Source organism: Akebia trifoliata, chromosome 7 (genome assembly GCF_017979445.1).
Source record: "Akebia trifoliata isolate Shusen 1 chromosome 7, ASM1797944v1, whole genome shotgun sequence".
Lineage (NCBI taxonomy): Eukaryota > Viridiplantae > Streptophyta > Magnoliopsida > Ranunculales > Lardizabalaceae > Akebia > Akebia trifoliata.
The window spans coordinates 21245260-21268563 of record NC_141381.1 but is presented as its reverse complement, the minus strand read 5'-3'; the positions used below and the strand labels follow the sequence as shown (position 1 = coordinate 21268563).

Here is a 23304-nt window from a genome sequence, read left to right as displayed (position 1 = left end):
TATTTTAGGATTCATTTCAGGTTGAAAATAAGAGTATAAAGGTAAATTCAGTTAAAATAGTTACTTGAAAGAGAAAACAGTTCATTCGTTTGAATTTATTTTTTTATTTTTTTTGTGCTTATCGTGGTGGGTACTTACTGGGTCAAAATGTAGTCTCATCAAATGATCATAGCGGTCCACCTCTCATGTGTATTATTTCAGGATTGATGAAAAGAAAAAAAAAAAAAAAGCAATCTCAAGTCATATGGGTGTATTTAGCAATGTTAGAGGATCAAATTATTTTTCAGTTAAAATTGATCTTCCACGTGGGTTCACCATTGAAACTTTTAGATTATCAACATTACATTATTTGACATACATAAACTGGAAATAAAAGCAATTCAAATTTATTAATTGCTCCCTACCTACTAAATATTCTTCAATTACAAAATTAATTCTCCGGCAGCCAACAGAAGGAAAAAATGACGAAAATCAGTTAAAACAGGACCCAACAAGAAACCAGGTCGAATTAAAGGCTAGAGGTTCATATCTTTCTGAGTTCTTGACAATTTTGTTACTTTAGTTGGATCAAGAGGCTCCTTGTGGTAGTTTAAATCACTTAGTTATATATGTGAAGCTATTGATCAAATCCCTTAATGATTGAATGAGACTGCTGTGTTGGGCTGACACTACCGCTTCTGCCTCTACTCAACTTGAGCTCATTCAAAGCCTCCTGTATCTCCACAGTCATAGCACTGTCGACACTCCCTGATTTCATCGGTCTGTGTGATTTCTGCAAATGGAACCTAAGTGAACTACTACTCAAACCAGCATTATTCCCACAGATTGGGCACACTCTCATCATTGGCCTCTTCTGCATCCACTCCATGGAAACCTTCCCATGCAGTTTCCTATCGAGTTCCAAAAGGGTCTTCGCAAATCCATCATTGGGCTGGGCTCTGCGGTGAACACTTTTTAAGACATTCCATGCTTCCAACAAAGTGAAGTTCCTGCAAAAACCAAAAAAAATAAAAAATAAAATGAAATGTCAGTGTTGACCCATAACAATCACAAGCATGGGGTGGAGCTTGCCACTAGGGCCAACCGGATTGGGGATCAACCCATACTTGACAAACACCAAACCGCACGCAACCCGAGCCTACCCCTGGTCAGGTTAATTCATTCCTCATTAATACTAAATAATTTAATAATGATAAGGGCTTATGATATGTAAAAAAGTAGAAAATTTGGAACTATTTATCCTAAAAATGTATTTCAAAGCTTACATACACAAAATTATAAGCAAATGTAAAGAAAATGATGACAATTAACTAAAGTTTGAAATATGGATTGTGAATGAGAATAGATATTTGAAAATATCTTTAAATTATAATCATATTAAGTTCGGGTGGGTCAGGCAAATTGGGGAACCTGATGCCTATGCCTGAACCCAACCCAGTTTCATTCGGTCAAAATTTTCTTACCTGAACCCAGGCTAACTGTACCCAGACTTGACCCCAGATCGGGTTCAACTGATCGGGGTTGGGTTTGGCCTGCCCAAGTTGCAGCTCTACTTATCATTCAATAAGGGTCAGTCAGTTTTAGGCAAGAAACCTGTGTCAACCTCAACTGTATGACTTGCAAATTTATTCACCACTTACTTCCTTAACATTAAGTAAGCAAGAGAGATTGTGACACTTCTACTTCTTCCTTCAAAACAATGAACCAGAACTCTGCCACCCGAATGTTCAACACTTTCAATGAAATCACAAGCTTCTTCAAAGATATTGCTGATTTTTGTGTCCTCTTTATCAAGTATCTGTGCAGAGGAGTAAAGTTTTCAGTAACAAGTAAAACCCAAACAAATGAAAATTGAAAAATTGACAAGGAGTGGTAACAAGTGGTTATAGAATCCTCATCCAAAAAAATTGATTGATATCTAGTGGAACAAAAACACTGTCCAGGGGGATTACTGTTGTGTGTTGGCATTCAAGTTTGAGTACAATTGGTAATATGAGAAACATTCATCATTCCATACTTCCATTATCTACTATATTTCCAGTAAGATTTTCATGTAAGTAGATAGATGCAAGCCTATGTAACAAAAATAAAAATGCTACAAGCACAAATTTGTAGTGGCTGACACTGACAAAGTGTCTGGTACCCTAACCCAAAGAAGCCCGATGTGTTGACACAAACAGTTTATTCTATACGATGAGAAATATACTTTCTAAAAATACATAAAGAAAAAAAATGTATTTAAATAAGCTGATATACGTTGGAAACCTCACCACATATGTCTTACTCCAAAAATTGGGGTCAATAATATGAATCCTATTTATCCATTCAACTTGTAATAGAGAAAAAAAAATGTGACTATAAAAGGTTTCTCCCACAACGTGAGTCAGGCACTTGTCTAACATGTGAGTAGAAAATGGTGTCCATCCTAGTGAAACTTTTAAAGAATGGAATTTGATACATAGATACAAACCCCAAAGCAACAATTTTTGTTAGCTCAGGTCTATTATATATAAGGATAGAACGATAGAGGAAGATGAGGTCCACAAAATCAGAGCTAGATGGTTAAAGTGGAGGCATGCTTTTAGAGTGCCATGTGAACAGCACATGCCAATTAAATTAAAGGAAAATTAAAGATTGCTACATTGGATCAAATTATTAGAAGAGGCTTGAATGGCCTTTATCAATTAGAAGGAAACTTCAGGGTGATGTAATGGATCTTCCGGGGATTGGACTTTGTAGATTAATGGTTCTCCCCTTTAACTTTTATTCCTCGTTTTTCAGAAATATGTTCTCTCTTGCTTAACAAAACAAATATATTATTGGGAGAGGCTAATCTCCTAAGCCAAATTCCTGCCACACATGTAAGAAGAATGAGGAGTCATTGGACCATATTCTTAGCATAAAAGATTGGGTACCACTTCTTATCTTTATTTGGTGTGGTTGGTTGTGTTCCTAATGGCACTTGCTATTTGTTCAATTCTTGAGTCTTGACTTGCGTGGGGGTTCTCTTTCTCAACAGCTAAAGGATCTTATGGAGATATATTCCTCTTGCAACATGTTGGAGTCTCAAAAAGGAGAGGAACCCCTGCATATTTAAAGGAAAGAAACTTCATTTACAAGATATGATTGTCTCCATTTTTGCACTATTTTTTTTATGTTGGATTTTTTTTTAAAGAATTTAAGGGAGTTTGCTTTGAAGATTTTTTTGTTAGCTGGAAGTGGGTTTGCAATTTGTCATCTGAGTGGTTAGTTCTTCTTTGGTTTCCCTTCTATTTGGGTTGGTCATCTCGAACCCCCTCTTGTTTTCTAACTTTACTAAATTTTATTTGTTTATCAAAAAATAAAAACAAAAAATTAAAAGGAAAATTCTAAAAGATGGTAGTAAGACAACTATGACTTATAGAGTTGAATGTTGTCCACTCAATAAGCATTATATAAATGGATTGAGAAAAGCAAAGATGAGGATGTTGAGATAGATGAGGGGAAAGATTATGAAAGATAAAATTAGAAATGAAGGTTTCTAAAAGAGTGAGAGGAAGGCCCAAAAGGACATGGATTGATATAGTACAAGCATATATAAACACATTTCCAACACCGTTTTTTATTTTATTTTATATAATTTAAAATTTTATTGAAAAAAGGAAACAAGATGGCCCAAAGATACACTCCCAACATGTTTCATGTCTTTAAACATAATTTAAATGAAGGAACATTATTCGTTTAGCCGAACCCAGGCTTTAAAACCATAACCATTCAAAAAGTTAATCAGAGCACCAAAATGTCCTCGTTTTTTAGTGCATATAGAATTCAATGTTTTTCCTTAATCCAAGAGTAAATGTACACTGAGTGTCACTTTGATGCTCGCCTAAGTCCTAAGCTGCATAGCCTTTTTTAGCAATAGTTAAAGCCACCACAGAACAAGAATCAAATCAATTCCTGAGTTCTAGTTGATCCAAGGGAGTAAAATATTTTAACAAAATTCTTCATAATGTGGATTTCAGTGTGATTTATAAGTGAAACATTACGGGAAAAAGAGGGACAAAAGTACTAACTGAGAAATTCTTGTACTCAAACAAGTCAGGATACTGAGAATCAGACTGTCCAATTTCATTTGAGCACAAGCACAATATATGCGTGATGCCCAAATGTTGAAGTGTGTACACAGATCTGGCAGATAGAGCCCCACCAATAAAGAGGTTGCCAGTAATTGAAGATGGTCTCTCCGTATTTGAAGCATCAGATATTAAGGCTATTCTCTCAAGAATGTGCTCAAGCCTGACCTGTACATAAGACCTTCTATTTTATTTCCTCTCGAATATAACTGGACTGAAAAAATGAAAAGAGATTCTAACCTTCAACTCGTAAGCATCAACAACACTGTTGTTTTCACTCCCTTCAAAAAACCCTGAATTAAAATTGTTCTCCTGACACAATTTAACTGCATCTGTTCTGAGCATTTCGTTCCACTGTTCCAGTTCTCTGTTTAATTCGGCATCTACCTGGTACAAAAAACCTTTCTAAGATGGTCAAACACTTTCAACGTTTTTCTATGAAGAAATAGTATATACCTTAATGGTTTTCATCCAAAGAATCTTCAATGATACTTTTTTTTGGATAAGTTTAAATTTATTAATAAGAAAAGTGGGGATGAGAAGGCCCCAAAATACAAGAACTTATCAAAAGTAGGGGAAAAGAAACGAAGAAAACAACCCTCTAGTCTGCCTCCAAAGTAAAAATGTACTCCCATCTTACAACAAAGTCCTCAAAAAAGATACCTTTGAGTTCCTTAAAAGCCTTTCCCCACAAAAATAGCAAACCCAAAATAGAAAAGGTGGGCTCCTCTAAATGCATCTCTTTTCCTTCGAAATTGCGTCTATTCCTCTCCTTCCACAGACCCCAATAAATGAATCTTCAATGATACTTAATGGTGATTTATTCTGGTTATATTTGAAATCAGTTTCTTATCTAAATTTAGCTAACATTAGGATGCTCAAGGTACCAGAGATAGTCCATCAATGAGACTATGGTACAAATAGCACAAGTGTTGAGGGTGAAACCCAATACTTGGTCTAAGAAAACGAATAAAATTTCATCATCAGAAGGTAACATCTGTTGTTATCCTCATCTCCATACATGCTTGCATTAGATAATCAAAAGATGTTATTTTCTTCTGAGATGTTACAGACCTTGGCATATTTGTTAAAATCACGAAGCTTTGTTGTCAATCGCAAACTACGAAAAGCCTCACCACTCCCCTTGCAATACTTTCCATGCCAATTATCTCGTGAAATGGGAGAAAAAGGGTCTGAGCTTTCTTTGTATCCCCAAGGAGATGATCTCAGAGCTGTTCTCTGAAATTCTAAATCATTTACATCTGCATGGGTTTCATTAGTAAACCGTTCCTTACTTGCAGGAGAGAAGCAATGAAAACCAACTCCAACTCCATTTGATGGTGACTCAGAAACTCCAAAATCATCTTTGTCAAAATCCCCGGATGAACTTTTATTAATAATTGTCAGAAACACTCGTAAGAGGCTATCTAATTTCTGGTAGAGTGTAAGAAGGAATATATGAAATCCTTGTAGATCCCTGAGAGCTGCTCGAAACCCACTACGAAATTCATTAACTATGGTAATGTCCAATAAACAGGAATCTAATTGTACGTCATCATCTTCTGATGAAGGACACCCTACTTTTCCTCCTGTTATGTCATATAGAAGGCTTGCAGAATACTCGGCACTGTTGAGAATGAGCTCAACTAGCTTAGGATAATGGGCATGGTCATTTGCACGTTTCCCCGCTGGAGGACGACGAGGAATACCAGAGTCGATTGCAATAATATCAAAATCACCAGATTTTGATTCATCTGATATCTGGTTCTTTTGGTACATTTTGATGGATATAGGTGAATCCATTAGCATTAGGTTGGAAACACTGGAGCTGTGAGATAATATATCAGGGTTACTAGGGTTCAATCTACCATGAACCAAGTTGGCTCTCTTCTCTCTCTGAAGATCCCTAATTACCCTTGGCCTGTATCTTTGGGCTGCAGAATCGAAGACTTCCCCCATTGCATCCATGTTTGCAGAAGTCACTTTGTCGGAAAAAAGTAGATTTGCAGAATTTCCCCGCCATCCAAGTTGACGACAAGGGAGTCTATCTTCATTCCTGATAACAAGATCCAACATCAAGATCCTGCCAAGTGCTTCCACTGTCTTGTCAGCAGCTTCCCGCGAATCAAATGCACTTGAGTTTTCTTGCAAAGGAGATCCGTGAACATAACTGGATAAACAAATCAAGTTTTTTAAGCATTCATAGATCAACAAATCAAAATGCAAGCTTCACTATCTCCCAGACGGCAAATCAACTTGATTGGATGATGTTAGCCATCCAAACAAACTGATTTACATCCTTTCTTCATAATGGTCCTAAAAATCAATAAAGCATGACTTTTCATGCTTCCTTACAGACTTGCTCGATGAGGTGCAAAAACAGGACACTGCACCGTTCTGGAAGATTGTCTCCCATGTGGATCCTTTAGTCCCAAACATTCTGACAGATGATCTAATGGATTGAAATTTAGGTTATCGAGCTAATCAAATAGTTGTGAATCAATTGAGTGGTCTCTACTCTCCCTCTCAGCATACCTTCTAATTGGACAGGAATTGAGCAAGAAAGCATGAAAATTTTATGCTGATTTATCATTATAGAAAACCTCATTCACTATTGTTGAGTGTATATTTTCCTCCACTTTTGGGTATGTCATACCCAAGTTAAGCCTTGTGACCCTCTTATTTTCATAGTTCTCCTCCTCTCCAACAGATCAGTCTTTTGGAGTAGTTGGTTGGTTAAGAACTATAAGATTAATTCCTGTTCGTACTTCATCAATATAAGGCATCTGCTCAGTTCAAGAGCTTCCAAAAGCTCTGAACAAGTCACTTCACCAGTATCATCTCCCTCCAAAATCACCGCATCCCTCGCTCTTTCTGCAGCATCCTTGATCTGTTGCCATTCAGGGCTAGAATTGTGAACCACTCTAGCCTGCAATAGTCCAAGGAATATTTTTACATAAAGTTGGAACCATGCTTCAATGATTAAGGGAGTATGAAAGACAGCTGGAAGTGATAAGAGACAACTTGTGGAGTCTGGACTCCTAGCCACTTTGCAATTTCATAGCCCAGGCGTTCTGATTGTGTGGCCATCCTTGACGAGGATATCTTTATCACTGCAGCAGCTTCTGTTGTGAATGAGTCATCGCTCACAGGCATGTTGAATAGGGCAAAGAAAACAACTCCCCCAGAATTCACAGTGACCTGAATACACCCAACAGAACACAAGCCAGATAAGAAAACAAAGATAAGAATAACAAGGACATAAAGATTCCATTTGGATGGGAGAGCAGATGGAGATAATAGATGGAGAAAACAGAAAAGGAAAGATTCCACCTCCGCATCTCCGTTAACCAAACTATCAGCAAAACAGTAAACTGTTTATTCCATAATCTTAACTGAGAAAGGAGATCAAATACATGCAAAAAGAATAAAATTGATTATTGAATTTGTCTCATTGTATGCGAATACAATTCGCTTGATCCTTCATTCCAACTAGAACTTGTTTAAGTTGGTCGTTGCCATGCGTATACAGATTATCCACAGCTTATAAGAACCTCCTCTGCCTAAAATAGAAAAAAAAAATGCCCATGCTCTGATTTTCCAATAAATAAATTAAGGGCATGTTTGGAAATGGTAGTTGGGGTTACAACTCCCACCTTAGAATTCTAATTGGTTGTTTGGTTCACCAATTCAATGGAGTTGCAACTCCAAGAAGGTCCTCAACTCCCATTTTTAAAGGAGTTACAACTCCCACCTATGTGGGTGGGATTTACAACTCCAGGCAAAAATCTTCAATCCAAAAAATCGAGTTGACTCACCTGAGTCATCTAGTATATAAATTAAGATTTTCAATGGGTTGGGCTTTTTTAGGCTAAAAAATTAGGACCTAACCCAACCCATATAAATATCGGGCCAGGCCAGGCTTAATAAATAAAACCTTAGTCCAAGCCCGGTCCACTTCCACCAACATTCGGGCCATTTGCGGGCCGGGCCAAACCCATTTTCAAAGAAACTACGAAGGTAAGGGGATCATTATTAATTTATAATAAGACTATTATATATTGTATTTAATATAGTATAGCGGGCCGGGCCACCCATCGAGCCTATATTCAAAACTCAAACCCGGCCCTATTATTAAACGGGCTTAGACCGGCCCGGGCCGAAAGCTAAATGGACTTAATACCCAAACCAGGTCCATAGCAGGCCAGGTTGGATCGGGCCAAAACCTGGTCTATTGAACACTCTAATATAAATCATTCAATTCACTTTACATTATTTATGATCTAGATTCCTATTTAAATAATAATTATTTTTTTAATAAAATAAGGTGATTAGAATAGGTCATAAAATGGGTCGGATTTTATTCAAAATTCGAGTGATCTGAATTTAGTGGCTTTGGACCCTTGGAGTAGATCCAAAGAAAAATATGGTTCGAATATGGGTTGATGTCCCTTAACCTAAGTCGGATCCGAGTCATATACGGATCCATCCCTATATCTGCCTAGATCCAAATGATATATTTAATATAATAAATATTTAAATTAATTAAAGTTAATTATTTGTAAAAAAATTACATAAAACCAAATTGACTCGGCTGAGCCATAGCCAATCTTAGCAAAATACAAGGGTTGAAGTTTTTTTAAAAGTAATAGGCCGAATTCTTAGATAAACTAAACATTAGAGTTTATTCGAGGAGTTATAACTAACTCCACCGATTCCAACTCCAACTCCAATTAACTCCCGCTTCCAAATACACCCTAAAAGGAAATGGTTTTGTCACGCCCTAGGTAATCCTATCCTGTACTTGGTAAACATTTGACTAAAGAAACCTGAGTGTTATTAGGATACAATATGTCCAAATATTTAGAATGATTTTGAACATCTGAAAATGAGTTTTTTTTTTTTTTTTTTGTGATAGGTAAAGATAAGTTCATTAGAAAAACAGAGGTCGAGATGACCAACCAAAATGTACAAAGGAAACCAAAACAACCTATGAAAAAGCAAAAAATGCCCCAAAACCGCTCCAGATTAATCCATACCTAAATTACATACCTTATGTCCCACTGGAAAATGGAGATCCTCAAAGAACAACCCCCCCCCCCCCCCCCCCCCTAAATTCCTTAAAATGTTTACACCAGAAAAACAGTATAGCTAAGATCTCCAACACAATATCCTGAACCTCTCTCTCTTTGTCCTCAAACACACGGTTATTTCTTTTTCTTCCATATGCTCCAGCACACCACAAAAGGCAAGAGGCCCCAAAGAGTGCATTTAATCATAATGCAATATATCACTATTTATTCATTATTATAAGTTGAGTTTCTAGATGAAATGCAAGAACATCTATGCATCTGCACTAATTCAACGTTGCATGCGGCTCAGCAGAAGTAGCAGGACTACGATACAAGGAAAAAAGAAAGTTTTTTATTCTTGAATCAGGGAATAGTTTTGAAGAGTGCGATAGAAACTTCAATTTGTTTCAATTAAAGTTAAGAAATCATAACTAGAGAGTTCAATAAATAAAGATTATTAACATACTATCGATGTAAAAAAAAACAAGTTATGGTGAAGTTTTTGGGAATTAGTGAAGATATTTTGTTTGGGAAAATTGTCACCTTGGTTAGATCTTCATTTGGAGATCTAGCCAAGTGAAATCAATCTTTAAAACTCTGTCAATCAAGTGATCAAACCTAGGTGATAGCCTGTAGCAAGAGTTAGATGAGAATGAAACTCAATAAACCTTGCCCTTAACTAAGAAAGATGACATACCTCAAGAGCTCTATTCATTTCATCCTCGGAATGTTCAGTGCTACTACTACGTTCAGTACGGTGTAACGAGGACAGCATGTCCCAAGAAAACTCTGCTGATTCAATGTCTAACATAGCAGCTTTGCCAAGTCTTCCCCACAAACTGATCTCTGATGCTTGCTCAGAACGCTGTGGACTTGTTGATTCTGCAATTGGTTCCTCTGCACTGTGGATGGGATGGGAAGACCACAGTGACAACTACGTAATATAAACTAACCATAATATTTATATCAGCAAACAACTCCTACACAGCTTGCATGCCAAAGAAGCAGAAGATCATCAAAATGATAAGAGTAGTAATTGAAGTTTTTTAATCAATTTTTTTATTTATTTAAATATGTTTTCAGGTACAATGTGTTTGTGTGTTTGTGCACGTATATTATACCTGAAAACATATTTAAATAAACAAATTGTTGCGTAACTGCAACTAGAGACAAATACTGAGAGCTTCCACAACATTCAAATTGAAAAGACAAAATAAGGCTCAAATGGTGAAGCATATAAGGGTGCCAATTCCCAAACCACTCGCATCCCAAGCCAACAAGTAAAACTCTCAAATCAGGAAATTAAGTAATTTTTCCATAATAAAAATACCCATATAGAACCCAAAATAATGTGGGGTAAAACAAAGGTTTAAAATCTCATCTGAAGGCAATGTTTCAGAAAAATAGATGCAATCTTGACTGAAAAAACAGTTTTGTTCCTATCAAGGATGAAACATTATGAAACAGGACAAAACTTTAAACCATGGGTAAAAGCTGTAAATTTTTTAACTCTATGAATCGTAATTGATCAAAATGTATCCAGGGGTGGTACGGGGCACATTCAATTTTTGGATAATGTCATATAACCCCCCTCCATTTTAGCCATAATTTGAGATCCCTTGTGTGTTCAGTTGATGACATGCTCCCTTGACAGTGTTGCCCCTCCCCCCCAACATTTTTTTGGGAGATTAGACACCCCTCAATAATTGGGTGAATATTTGAGACGCCCCCAACTTTGTTTTCAAATTGATAACAAATCCCATTTTATCTGGTTACACCCCCACCCACACCTCAATTTTTTGGTGATTTAGATACCCGTTTATGGAATTAGTTAATATTCGAGATATTCTTGTGTTTTCAAGCTGATGAGATGCCTTCTTTGACATTTGCAAACTAACAAAACAAAACCAAAATACCCTCATTTTCAACTTGCAACCAATTTTTTTTTTCTTCTTAATACCAGTTGTCTTTAAGCACTTCAATCTCTGTAAAAAATTAATTTTATCTGTTTAAGAAGTGTTTTAAAAACCGGACCGACGGATTTATTTTAAAATAGCAGGCCGGTTCATGGAAAACCAAAATTGGTCAAGAACCGTCGGTTTTCATTTATTTTTGGTTGGACCGTCAAAACCGATGGTTTTTAAACTGTCGGTTCTTGTTATTGAAAGAAAACTTTCTTGTATAAGAAGTCCAATGAAAGGCTTTTTGTCTTATAGCATTTGTCTTATTCAACAGCTACAATCACGTCAAGAATCCTTTTGTTTTTATAGAAGAGTCGTGATGAATGCATGCAATAAATCATACGTGGTTTGTACGCAGTTGACGTGGCAAGGGCACAGAACCATAGATCTTTTTCTCTGGGGACACACAAGGAAAAAGATATGTGGTTTTGTGCCCTTGCCACATCAGTTGCGTACCGACCGCGTGCATTCATCATTAGACTTTATAGAAACCTTCTTAAAACAACAACATGCATATCTTTAAAGAATTTCTTTTTAGGGATAATTTACAAAAGCCTTCTTAAATTATGAGAGCTGCTATTGGCACCCCAACTTTTACTTATTACACCTTAATATCTTAAATTACTTACCACACCCCAATTAAAGATTAAAACACATTATCCAAACATTACAAAGATTTGCCTCAAATTATTATCTCAACATTACAAAATACATAACACTCGTTCGAACAATTTCAATAGTTGTTTATAATTATGATTTGGTTCATATAAAATCAAAAGAAAAAAAAAAATAGCAAAAACAAAAGAGCTTCCATTGGCACCCTAACTTTTACTTATTCTCAATCATTTAGTTATTTTCTTTATTTTTAATTGGGATGTAATAAGTAAAATGTGGAGTGTAAATAGCAACTCTCTAAATTAAAGGATGAGTTACCAAAACATAAAGGTCTTTTTAAAGAAACTTTCTTTATAAAGTTGAGTTACCCAAATATGCTATGAAATCCTTAAATTTTCTTCTTCTAAGTGGATGTTTGTTATTTTTTCTAATCTATTTATCATTTACAAAATAATATTAAACATTAGAATTTTATGTAATTTAAAAGAATTTAATTTATATATATATATATATGGGTCCCTATCCGTGGCCAACAGTTTGGCAAACATTTTGGCAAACACTTTTTCAAAACATGGGTTAGAGGTCTTGGAATGGGCTGATTTTTGGTGAGGATGATCTCTACGGTGAGGAGATCATCCTCACCAAAAATCAGCTCATTCCAAAACTTCTAGCCCCATTTTACAAGTTGAAAAATCGTGAACCGTCCATTTTTTATAAACCATTTTTGATGAGGTTAGAAGTTTTGGAATGGGCTGATTTTTGGTGATGATGATCTCCTCACCATAGAGATCATCCTCACCAAAAATCAGCCCATTCAAAGACCTCTAACCCATGTTTTGAAAAATGTGTTTGCCAAAATGTTTGCCAAACTGTTGGCCATTGAACGCTACTCTATATATATATATATATATATATTATATATATATATATATATATATATATATTATTTAATAAATCGAAATCGGTCCAACAAATTTGAACCTCAGTCAGACCCCAGTCCGAGCAAGTAAGCAAAATTTCGGTTGGATTATCGGTCCGGTTTTTAAAACATTGCGTTTAAGTTCATCTTCAATCCATCATTTTTTAACATTGCCTTAATCCACAATATAAAATCCTACTATTTTACTATCAAAAGATCCTATCGTCTTATACTGGAAAAATCCTATTTTGTTCTTTATATTTGAAGGATAAAGTAGAATAAAGTATTAAACTTAAGGTTGAAAACTAGAGTAATCAAAGAAGTTCAAGATGACTGGGTTTGAAAAGAGAATTCAAAGGTGGCATGTAGGCGTTTTGGTGAATATTTGAGATACCTATTAAACTGATGACATTGTCCCCTTGACTTGGGCCTTCCCTAGTAGACAAATGAGAAATGATCTAAATACCATTTTCATCAATCTCTACCAAAACTTTGAATTTTCTTTCCCAAAACCAGTCATTTTCAAGCTCTTCAACCTTATCACAAACTACAACCCCTACAAGAAAATCCTGGCTGTGCCCATGGAGTGTATCCCCAAATACAATGTGGGTCTCATTTTCTCTAGATTTTCAGTTGTTTGTCAGTGACTGTTACTATCAGCATTTAAATTCCCAAGAAAATTAAAACAAACAAATCAAATCTGATAATTTATGCTAAAATCATAAAAATATGAAATTGAGCTGCAAGAAGGAGAAGAACAACCTCACTGGCATAGTTTTGAGTTTCAGATAGCGGTCAGGAAATCCATAAGAAGGATTTCGCCCATTGCGTCTACGAACCGAATTCAACCATTCAGCAAAACGATACGCCGAACCAGCTGTTACATCTCCTAACGTATACAACCCCTTAAAAACAAAAACTTAATCGATTACGACACAAAAATTACACCTTTTTAATGGATCTACGAATGCTTTTACGTACATTGTAAGAAGGAGAAGAAACCTACACGAGAACTAACAGGACCTGGTGATCGACCCCCAGAATCGTCCGATACGTGATTAGGATCCTTCATCACATCCTCTCTCTCCTGCAAATTGGAATTTTTAACAAGCGAAGAAGAGCGGAAAACCTAGATACATAGATGTTGGTGAAGAATACCTGAGAATTGAAATCTAGGGTTTGAAAGAAGATTTCAGGTTTCTGTTTTTCTTCTTGAGACATTTTTTTTTTTTAATAGAGAAATTTAATTCAAATAAAATATTGAAAAAAAGAAAGAAAAGCGTCAAAATATCGGTAACAGTAGCAGTTATCTTTTTGCGGGCGAAAGAAAAAATGTCTCCGCTTTTTCTGCATGGCGGTGACGTGGAGGTGGCGCAGAGGGGATGGATGATGAGTCATGATTTGGTGACACCAACCACCCTGCGCACGTTAGCTACTGTTCATGCTGCGCAAATTCGAACACACTAGCGATAAGGACGCCCATATACTTAGCTGGGCAACCATTTTCACCGGTAACCTACTAGGATTGCAGCTCGGTTCGGTTTGTTGCTAAATTGGAACTGAATTTGAATATAGTAAGGAGGAAGGCGAAGTATTGTGTAAAACTCGGTTGGGTGCCTTGGATGATGCAGCCACGGGTATAGATCAAGTAAGAAAAAAAAATTATGGGATCGAATCCGTGACGAGTTTAACAATATTTTGGATTATACGATACAAAGAATAAGTTCAGATTTGATGAATCGACGGTCGAACATCAAATCTCATCTCAATAAATATTCTAGTTGTATTCTCACGATAAAGAGATATCCATCAAGTTTGATACAATGTTGAAGATTCGGTGCGTTAATTAATTGACACATTTTTTCATATGATTTATTTAAATTACAATTAATTTCAACTATGATTTGTTATTTATACATAAGGGTTATAAACAACTACATTATGAAAAGGAGGGACACCATTTTAAGTGGGATGGTTGTTGGCTACTACTAAAAGATAGTCTAAAATGATTTACCTAAACCAAAGAACATGAAGAGAAAAAACAAAAGACTATACAAAGGAAGAAAGGAGATATCAATGTGGATGCTGATGAAATTGGAGATTTATCAAATCTTTCTACTCCGACAACAACATTGGGTTCAACTATAAGATTTGTTAGCCTTGACGATGAAGATTCACAATTCAATCATGGATCTCACGATTTACCATGACCCCCTGGAAAAAAAAAAAAACAACAAAGAACATACGTTGGAGAAAGAATGTACATGTTGTAAACTTATTCGTTGAAAATTTTAGCAACTTGAAAATGGATAAAAAAGAAATTACTGAAAAAAGATATCATTATAGCACATGAACGAGAACGACTGGAGATTTAAGTAAAATAAGAACAAAAATAACTGAGGTTGGAGGTTAAAAGCCAATAAGAACAAATGAAGATTGCGATCAAACACGAGTAAGAATGAATGAGGTGGGATAAAGATATCATGATGACCGATTCAAATTTGATTCCCACTGAAGAAGGGAAAACTTGAATTATTGCACAACAAAAGATAATTTTGACAAATATGTGAAGGGACTTCGGAGATGGCTCAAGTGATGGTGGAATTTAACTTAATATATGTAATATGTAGTATTTTTAATTTCATAAATATATTAGATAGTAGTATTTTATTTTAATATATGTAATTGCTAGTATTTTAATTTAATATATGTAATGTGGTATTTTCATTCAATAGATGAAATTTGAATTTGAAAGAAAAATTCTTAATTACTTAATGAAAATACATTCTTGGAGAACAACAACACAAGATTGGAAAATCATAAAAAAAATAACATAAAATTAAAATGTCAAATAAGTCTAAATGGAACAACATTTTAAACAGCTTGATCATCAAACTAGTTCCACAAATATTCTATGAAATCAAACATCAACATCATATTTGTCCTTCTATTAGGGCTTAAAATGGGTCAGATTTTACTTGATATTTGAGTGGTCCGAAAATCGATTTTAGCAGGTTTAGGTTGTTGGAGTAGATCCAAATCCAAAAACGGGTTGGATACAAGTTTATCACATAAATTTGACCTGAACCTGAACACTCTATTGATTTTTAATTGGATTAATTATCATTTAGGCAGTCATTTTTATCATGTGTTAATTTTGAAATTAAAGATACTTCATATTCTCCACTTCCCTCTCAAACTCAGACCCACATTCACATTCTCTGTGTATACATCTCTTAAAGACAAATCTTCTCTAAGATTAAAGTATTTATTGGTTTTTGCTTGCATATATCGATTAGGGTTTTATAAACTTCATCTCGCTTCTCTCAATTGGAGTTTAGAAAGTCGATCTCCAATGCTTCTATTTGCAAAGGTGAGGTGAAATATCTTTTGGATAATATAAAATAGAAAGATTTTTGGAGAAATCTAGTTGTTTATTTATTTTTATTTTTTGAAACCTAATTATGAAATTGGAAATATTCGAAGTTATGATTTTTTTTTTCCATGTATAAAGATATTCAAATCTCATTATCTCCATGATTTAAGATGAATTTTTTCATATATAAAGATATTAAAATATAAATGATTAATCTAAGCTAAAATTTTCTCTTAGAGACTTAAACGAGAAGATTACAAATGAAAATCTCAAACAAATATTTTCCAAATTTTTTGATGAGTAAGTCTAGCCTTACTAATTAACTATCATTATCTTTCTTCAACAACATCCAACATTCCTCCTTGATTTGTGGGGACTTAGAAAAGGGTTTTGATCAATTAAGGATTCCTAGGTGATCTAAAATTTTTTATGCCATCCTCGTTTTTATTCTTTATTCTGCATTCAAAATTTTGGAGGATTTTTAGAAAACATAATATTAGCAGCCCGAACTTTTACATATCAAAACCCAATTAAAGTTTAAAACACTTTTCAAACAATAGAAAAATTGGACACAAAATTCTCAACATTATGACACTCAATTCAAACAATTTTAGTAGTTCTTTACGATTATGATTAGACTTATGTAAAATCTTATACCAAAAATAGAAATTTAGCTAGAGAGAGAGAGAGAGAGAAAGAAGGCGAGATTATATTGGCATCCCAACTTTTACTTGTTCTCAACAATTCACTTATTTTCTTTATTTTTAATTGGATTGTAATTAAGAAAAAGTTGGGGTTCCAATAGCAGCTCTCGATTTTTTACCATCCTTTAATTAAAAAAGACAATTGCTATTGCTACCCCTACTTTTACTTATTACACCTCAACTAAAACTAAAGAAAATAAGAGAATGGTGGAGAATAAGTAAAAGTTAGGGTGCCAATATAAGCGCGCTCGCTCTCTCTCTCTCTCTCTCTTTTGCTAGATTTCTATTTTTAGAGTTTTGAAATGTTATATGAACATGATCAAAATTCTAAACAGCTACTTATTATTCTATCTTAAAGGGTTTTTATTTATTATTTTATCATTTGAATATTCTCAATTTTATTTTTGAGTGATTCATATTAATATTTTTAAATGTTCATTAAATTTTTTATTAGTCAGTGTTTGTTATTATTTTAAAAAAAAAATTAATTGGGGATTTTAATTATTCATTTATGACTTTTGCATGAGATTTCTAAAAGTTTCTTGATTTCAAAGGAATGCGGGTCTCATGACTTTTCGATACTTTTTGGGAAGCTTGACTAAAAGCTGGGTGAATTATTTATTTATTTTATTTTATAAAATAAAGATAAATTGTTTTACTATTATTCTTGGAAAGTTGAATTTCATTATTTATTTGTAATGATATGTATAGTTCTTTCTTTTAAATCTGATTTTTTTTTTTCATTTATTTATTTTATGTGGTTGATTTTTTTATTTTTTGTTATCTATAATTGTTGCAGATTTTTTAGTCATGTCCACTTTCACTCATCTTGATTTCACACATATTTCATGTGAGGGGGAAGATGACAATGATGTAGTTGAAATTGAAAGTCAGTCAATTGTGAAGAAAAAAAATTTTAACATCTACGATATGGAAGGAATTTGAAAAGGTGAAAATGGGTGGTAAAATGATAGCTATTTATAAGCATTGTAACAAAAAAATTTAATGGGGAGTACCAATGGAACAAATCACCTAAAAAACCATTTGAAAAGGTGTTTGAGAAAGATTTTTAAGGATGCAACACAACAGTTCCTTACTTTAAGAGAGAAGAAAAAAGATAGAGTAGCAAACCTTAAGAATTTTACGTTTGATTCAGATTGGAGTCATATGAATTTCACTCGCATGATTATTTTACATGAGTATTTGTTTTCTATTATCAAACATGTGGATTTTAGAATGTTTATTAAAAATATTGAGCTGAGGTTTAAGTTTATGTCATCCATGATTTTTAAAGCTGATTGCATGAAAATTTATGAGTGTGAAAAGTTGAAGATGTATGAAAAGTTGAGTTCTTTTTCTAAAAAGATCAGTATTACATCAGATTTATGGACTTCCTATTAGAACCGTGGATACATGTCATTGATTGCTCATTATGTTGATGTAGAATATAAATTACAGAAAAAAATACTAAATTTCTTAATGGTAAATGTTCCTCGCAATGTAGAAAAGACTTGCAAAGACTATGATGACATGCTTGATGAATAGAATATTGATGGCAAGTTCATATTGACATTAGATAATTATTTTATAAATGATAGTATGACCATCAAGGTTGGTGATAAATTAAATGAAAACATAATACTTTTATGTGATTGTGAGTTTTTTCACATCCATTGTACAACTCGTATTCTCAATTTAATTGTTCAAGATGCATTGCGTACAATACAATACATGGCATGCTTGAGAAGATTCATGAAAGTATAAAATACATTAGAAATTCACCTAAGAAATAAAAGATATTCAATGAAGTTATCCAACAAGTTCATGTTAATAATAAAAAATGATCATTAATTGTCAAATACATTGAAATTCAACATTTCTCATGCTTGAGGTTACTATAGAATATAAATAGATGTTTTTTTTCCTTTAGAAGCGTATGATCATGACTACAAAGTTTGCTCCTTGTAATAAGGAATGGGAAATGGAAAGTGTCATCACTATTTGTTTGAAGCCTTGTAATAAGGAATGGGAAATGGAAAGTGTCATCACTATTTGTTTGAAGCCATTTTATGAAACCTGTAGACACCCAAATTTGATCGGACCCTCGACGCAAAATGCCCCAAAAATAGTAAAAATCGGAATTGGCTACGAAGCCCAAACCTACAAAAATCCAATAAATTTTGTCATCTTAATTTCAATAAACGGCCCAAGACTTCTCACGTGGCCTACAGACCAAAAATTCCTCACTACCCTCTCAACCCAATACAAGCCCAAACTCATTCTTATCCTACACTTCCCAACCCAAACTAAACCCATCACCTAAGCCCATTTAAATTAACCCTACCCATCAAAACACCAAAGCCCAACTTACAATCTAAAACCCAACCATTATTTAATCCAATTCATTACCAAAGCCCAAAGCCCAACTCAATACCCAAACCCAACTCAACCCAATCCAACATCACAACCAATCACCACAATCATCAAGGTGTGACACATGTCATCACCCCATCTTACCTCCCTCATCCCCAACCTATCCTATCACCTTTTCTTTAAATATCATCTACCCATACCTCCAACCTACACCTCCCCCTAACCTACTACCATCACTCCCTACTAACCAACCATCACTCTCCCCTAATCTACTCTCATCATTCCCTACAAATCCTACATCTACAACTTAAACCTACATCCATCCTCTCAAATCAAACACTCATCCTTTCCTATCAACTCATCTCAACCCCTCATTTCAACCCACTTTGACACATGTCATCATCCCCATCACCCTCCCAAAATATCATCAACCACCTTCTTAAATCCTCCATTCTCTTAAACCAAATACCATTTAATCACAACCACCATCTTAAACTCACATCACCAAACACTCAACCCAAATGGGTTGGGTAGGACCCAACCCATTTGGGTCAAAACTCACCCATTTAACCCTCCTTCCCTAAATACCCTCCAATCTCCTCTAAATTATACCCACTTCTTTCTCAAACTCATAATCATTCTATCATTTTTCTTCATTTCACCCAACTCTACCCCTCAAAATAACTCACAAATTCTATAAAAATCCCACCATTCTCAACTCTCAATCCCTAATGAAAAATCCCACATCCAACCCTCAAAAAAATAAAAAAGAAACCACTCTATCAACCTTTCTCTCTTAACCCACTCTACTACCTCTACTCTCAACTCATCCCAATTCTCAACTCTCAACCCTCTCTTAAACAAATCAAGAAAAGAAAAAAAGAAGACTCAAAGGGGAACATCTTTAAAGATCAAAGAAGATCAAGATTGGGTCAAGGTGGGTTTGAACAAAAGGCACACCCCCCAACTTCCCTCTTCTATTTTCCCTTTCTCTATACATTTACACACACCACTATGGTCTAAATCACCAAAGGGCCCCTTCTTCATAAGGGTGCCATCAACGATTTGAACAGATATTGAAAGCCCCTCACACTTGAGGGCACACATCGATTTTCTTTCATTTTTATTTTCTTTTTATTTCAAAAAACCGAATCCAAGGTTACCACATTACGTGGATAGAGTAGGGTGCCTAACACCTTCCCTACTCCATAAATGGACCCCCTTACCTTCAAATCAAAGGATGGACCATGCACCTTATCCCACGAGAGTCAACAAAAAATGTCAAAATGACATGTTTTTCAAAAATACAAATTCGGGTGACTATTCACACCCATTTTTGAAAATGAATGGTGGCGACTCCAACAATACCCCAAAGTGGAGGGATGCTTCAAAATGTTAAAAATCCCATGTCCACAAAACCACTAATATTTTTTTAGTTATATTTATATAAATTTCTTATTTGTAATTTTAATTTTATCATTTATTGATTTTTTTTTCTTTTCATTAATTTAAAATCCAACTATCTCATTTGTTTTTACATGTGTCAAATATCCAACTTCAAATTTGTGAGATTCACATTGAATTGTTAGAATGGTGTAAGAGTTTGAATTCCATCTGTAAAACCCCGAATTTTTAATTCGTATCTCGAGAAAAAATAAATAGTGGAATTTTAAGAAAATCTTGAAAGTGGGATTTAGGGATAAAAATTTATGATGTTTCTGATCATTTTTAATGGAATTTGACCTCACCATTGGATTCAAAATGATCAAAAAATATACTTTAGCCTGTAAGCATTCTCAAATGCGAGTCCGAATATAAAAATTTCAAAATCCTCGATTATTGAGTCGGACCAGGCCAAAATAGTAAATTTTTACTAGAGTAAGAATTATTAAGATTCGATTATACCATTGGATTCGTAAAGAAAAATTATTGAATATGGACTATTTATTTGTCATTTTTGGAGACTAGAAAGTCGAATTATCGTCAAAAATAAAAACGACATCAATTTTAGGGGTCACCTCTGGCCAAAAATGTAAATTTTTGTTAGAGATAGAATTTTTAAAAATTAACTATACCATTAGATCCAAAACGAAAAATTAGACGAAATAGAGTATTCATTTGTCAGTTTTGGAGTTCGGATGGTTAAGTTATTGTCGATTAAAACAATAGGCGAAATACCGATTTCATCCCAAATTTTATATAAATAAAATTTTAATATTTTTTTTATAACTTCGTCTTCCCCAACTTGTCCATACAGCCGTGACAAATAAACAAAAAATTTATTTTTTATCCCGATTTTCTACCTCAGATTTTTCGCAAACGGCTCACCGTCGACGACCGCCACAGAAGGGAAAAAGATCCGCAGCTTTGACATCTATAAAACCCACCTAAGAACTCTTCATTTCATCTTCTCTTGCACCCGGTATCATAAAAAATCAGCCGTATTTATATACAAAAATTTCAAAACTTTGACCTCGGATTTCGTCCGTTTCTGGGTTAAACCGTCTTTCGATGCAAAAGGGAGAAACGTTCGCAGCCTCGACATCTACAAAATCCACCCAACCTTTTTTTCGTTTCACTTTCTATTTCATCCGATATCGTCAAAAATCAGTCGTATTTATATACAAGAATTTTAAAAACTTCGACCTCGAATTTCATTGTTTCAGGGTCAAACCGTCCTCCGTCGCAGAAGGGAGAAAGGACGACGGCGTTGAGATCTTCAAAACCACCAGGCCAAATTCAAAAATCAGTCGTTTCGACGTTCGATCCGTCTCGATTCTGCGCCGATCGCCTCGATTTTCCCGCACACGCTTCGATCCTTTTGCCTAGACATTGTAAGGAACTTTCAATTTCTATTAGTAATCGTAGATTGTGAAAATTGCAATTAGAATTTTATCGAAATTTTTTTGATGTATTTCCAAAATATAGAATTCTTTTGTTATTTAAAAATTCACGCCAGAAATTGCATGTTTGACATGTTTAATTGTATTTTGAAAAAATTATAAGTGGGTAGGACATTTTAACCGGTTATTTCCATAAATTGGGTCTTGTGCACTGCTCGGACCCCGTTTTGATATAAAATTTGTATTCTTTTTCAATATTATTGATAAAAATAAATTATATAATTGAAAAATGTGATTTAATATTTAATGAACTCATATTGAGTTGAAAAATATCAGAAAATGAATATTTTATTGAAGAGATTGAAAACTATAAAAAATGAAAAAAGGAAAAAAGGGTATGAAACGGTAAAATGTCAGAGTCACACCCGATGGGTGATGTCTGCATTTTAAATTATTGTGTTGTGTTTAGGTTGGTGAACAGATATCCAGGGATAATATTGTTAGTTGCATATTTATTTAAATTTCGGTTAGCGCGAGGCACTGTGTACCTTTCCATTATGTTATTTATTTTAGGCCGAGTGGCCACACTTGCATGATAGGAAACTGGATATCCATTCTCAACCTTGTATTGTTAATTTCTCTTTTGTTTTCAAATGAAAATAATATATATTTGTAGCTAATTTGTGAGCTGTTAAAGAGTTTATGAATGCTTGAAGGGATAGTACGTCATATCATCCAGAGTGGTGTACTATCCTGAGATGTACGTAGGGACCACCAAGCTCATATGTGGTATGGGACACGTATAAGAGTGGAGTCACAACTGGAATCCAGGTTATTCCTCTCTATCTTTATCAGTGAACTTGTAATGTAAAGGTGACCTATACGAATGGTTTGTATATTTGGGAATCACACGTACGCCTGATAGGCATAGACGAAGATGATTAGTCAGTGATCACTAACAATCTATAGTAGTCGAACGTTCTTGTAACACCCCGGATTTTCAACTCATATCTCGAGGAAATTAAATGGTGAGATTTGGAAGAAAATATCGAATGAGAGACTTAGAGTAAAATACTCGAATATTGCTATGATTAATTTTGAGGAAAATCAACTTCGCCATTAGATTCAAAAGCATCGAAATATATACATTAGCCTGTAAGCAAGTCCGAATTCGAATTCGGATAGAGAAGTTATAGAATCCTCGAATTTCGTGTTAAGTGGGACCCAAAACAGTAGAATTTCGTTAGAGTGAGAATCGAAAAGATTTGATGACACCATTAGATCAGAATCGAAAAATTATTCGAAATGGTATATTCACTTGTCAATTTC

The 23304-nt window shown here is 34.5% G+C and overlaps 1 protein-coding gene across 4 annotated transcripts; it reads right to left on the bottom strand.

The window, feature by feature from the left end:
• Nucleotides 1–364: 364 nt before the first annotated feature.
• Nucleotides 365–14419, bottom strand: LOC147398383 (dual specificity protein phosphatase PHS1-like). 4 transcript variants are annotated; one of them, XM_086447569.1, is made up of 11 exons: nt 13838–14419; nt 13686–13766; nt 13442–13584; nt 9882–10086; nt 7137–7313; nt 6881–7041; nt 5187–6282; nt 4353–4499; nt 4053–4280; nt 1641–1798; nt 365–989 (listed from the first exon to the last, which is right to left on the bottom strand). In XM_086447569.1, exons 1-11 carry the CDS (start codon nt 13898–13900, stop codon nt 617–619), a joined length of 2832 nt encoding a protein of 943 aa, XP_086303695.1. In that variant the 5' UTR covers nt 13901–14419; the 3' UTR covers nt 365–616. The 4 variants fall into 4 exon arrangements, with proteins under 4 accessions (XP_086303695.1, XP_086303696.1, XP_086303698.1 ...); XM_086447570.1 differs by having other exon boundaries at nt 13661–14416; XM_086447572.1 differs by lacking the exons at nt 9882–10086; nt 13442–13584; nt 13686–13766; nt 13838–14419 and adding an exon at nt 7769–7932.
• Nucleotides 14420–23304: the final 8885 nt, after the last annotated feature.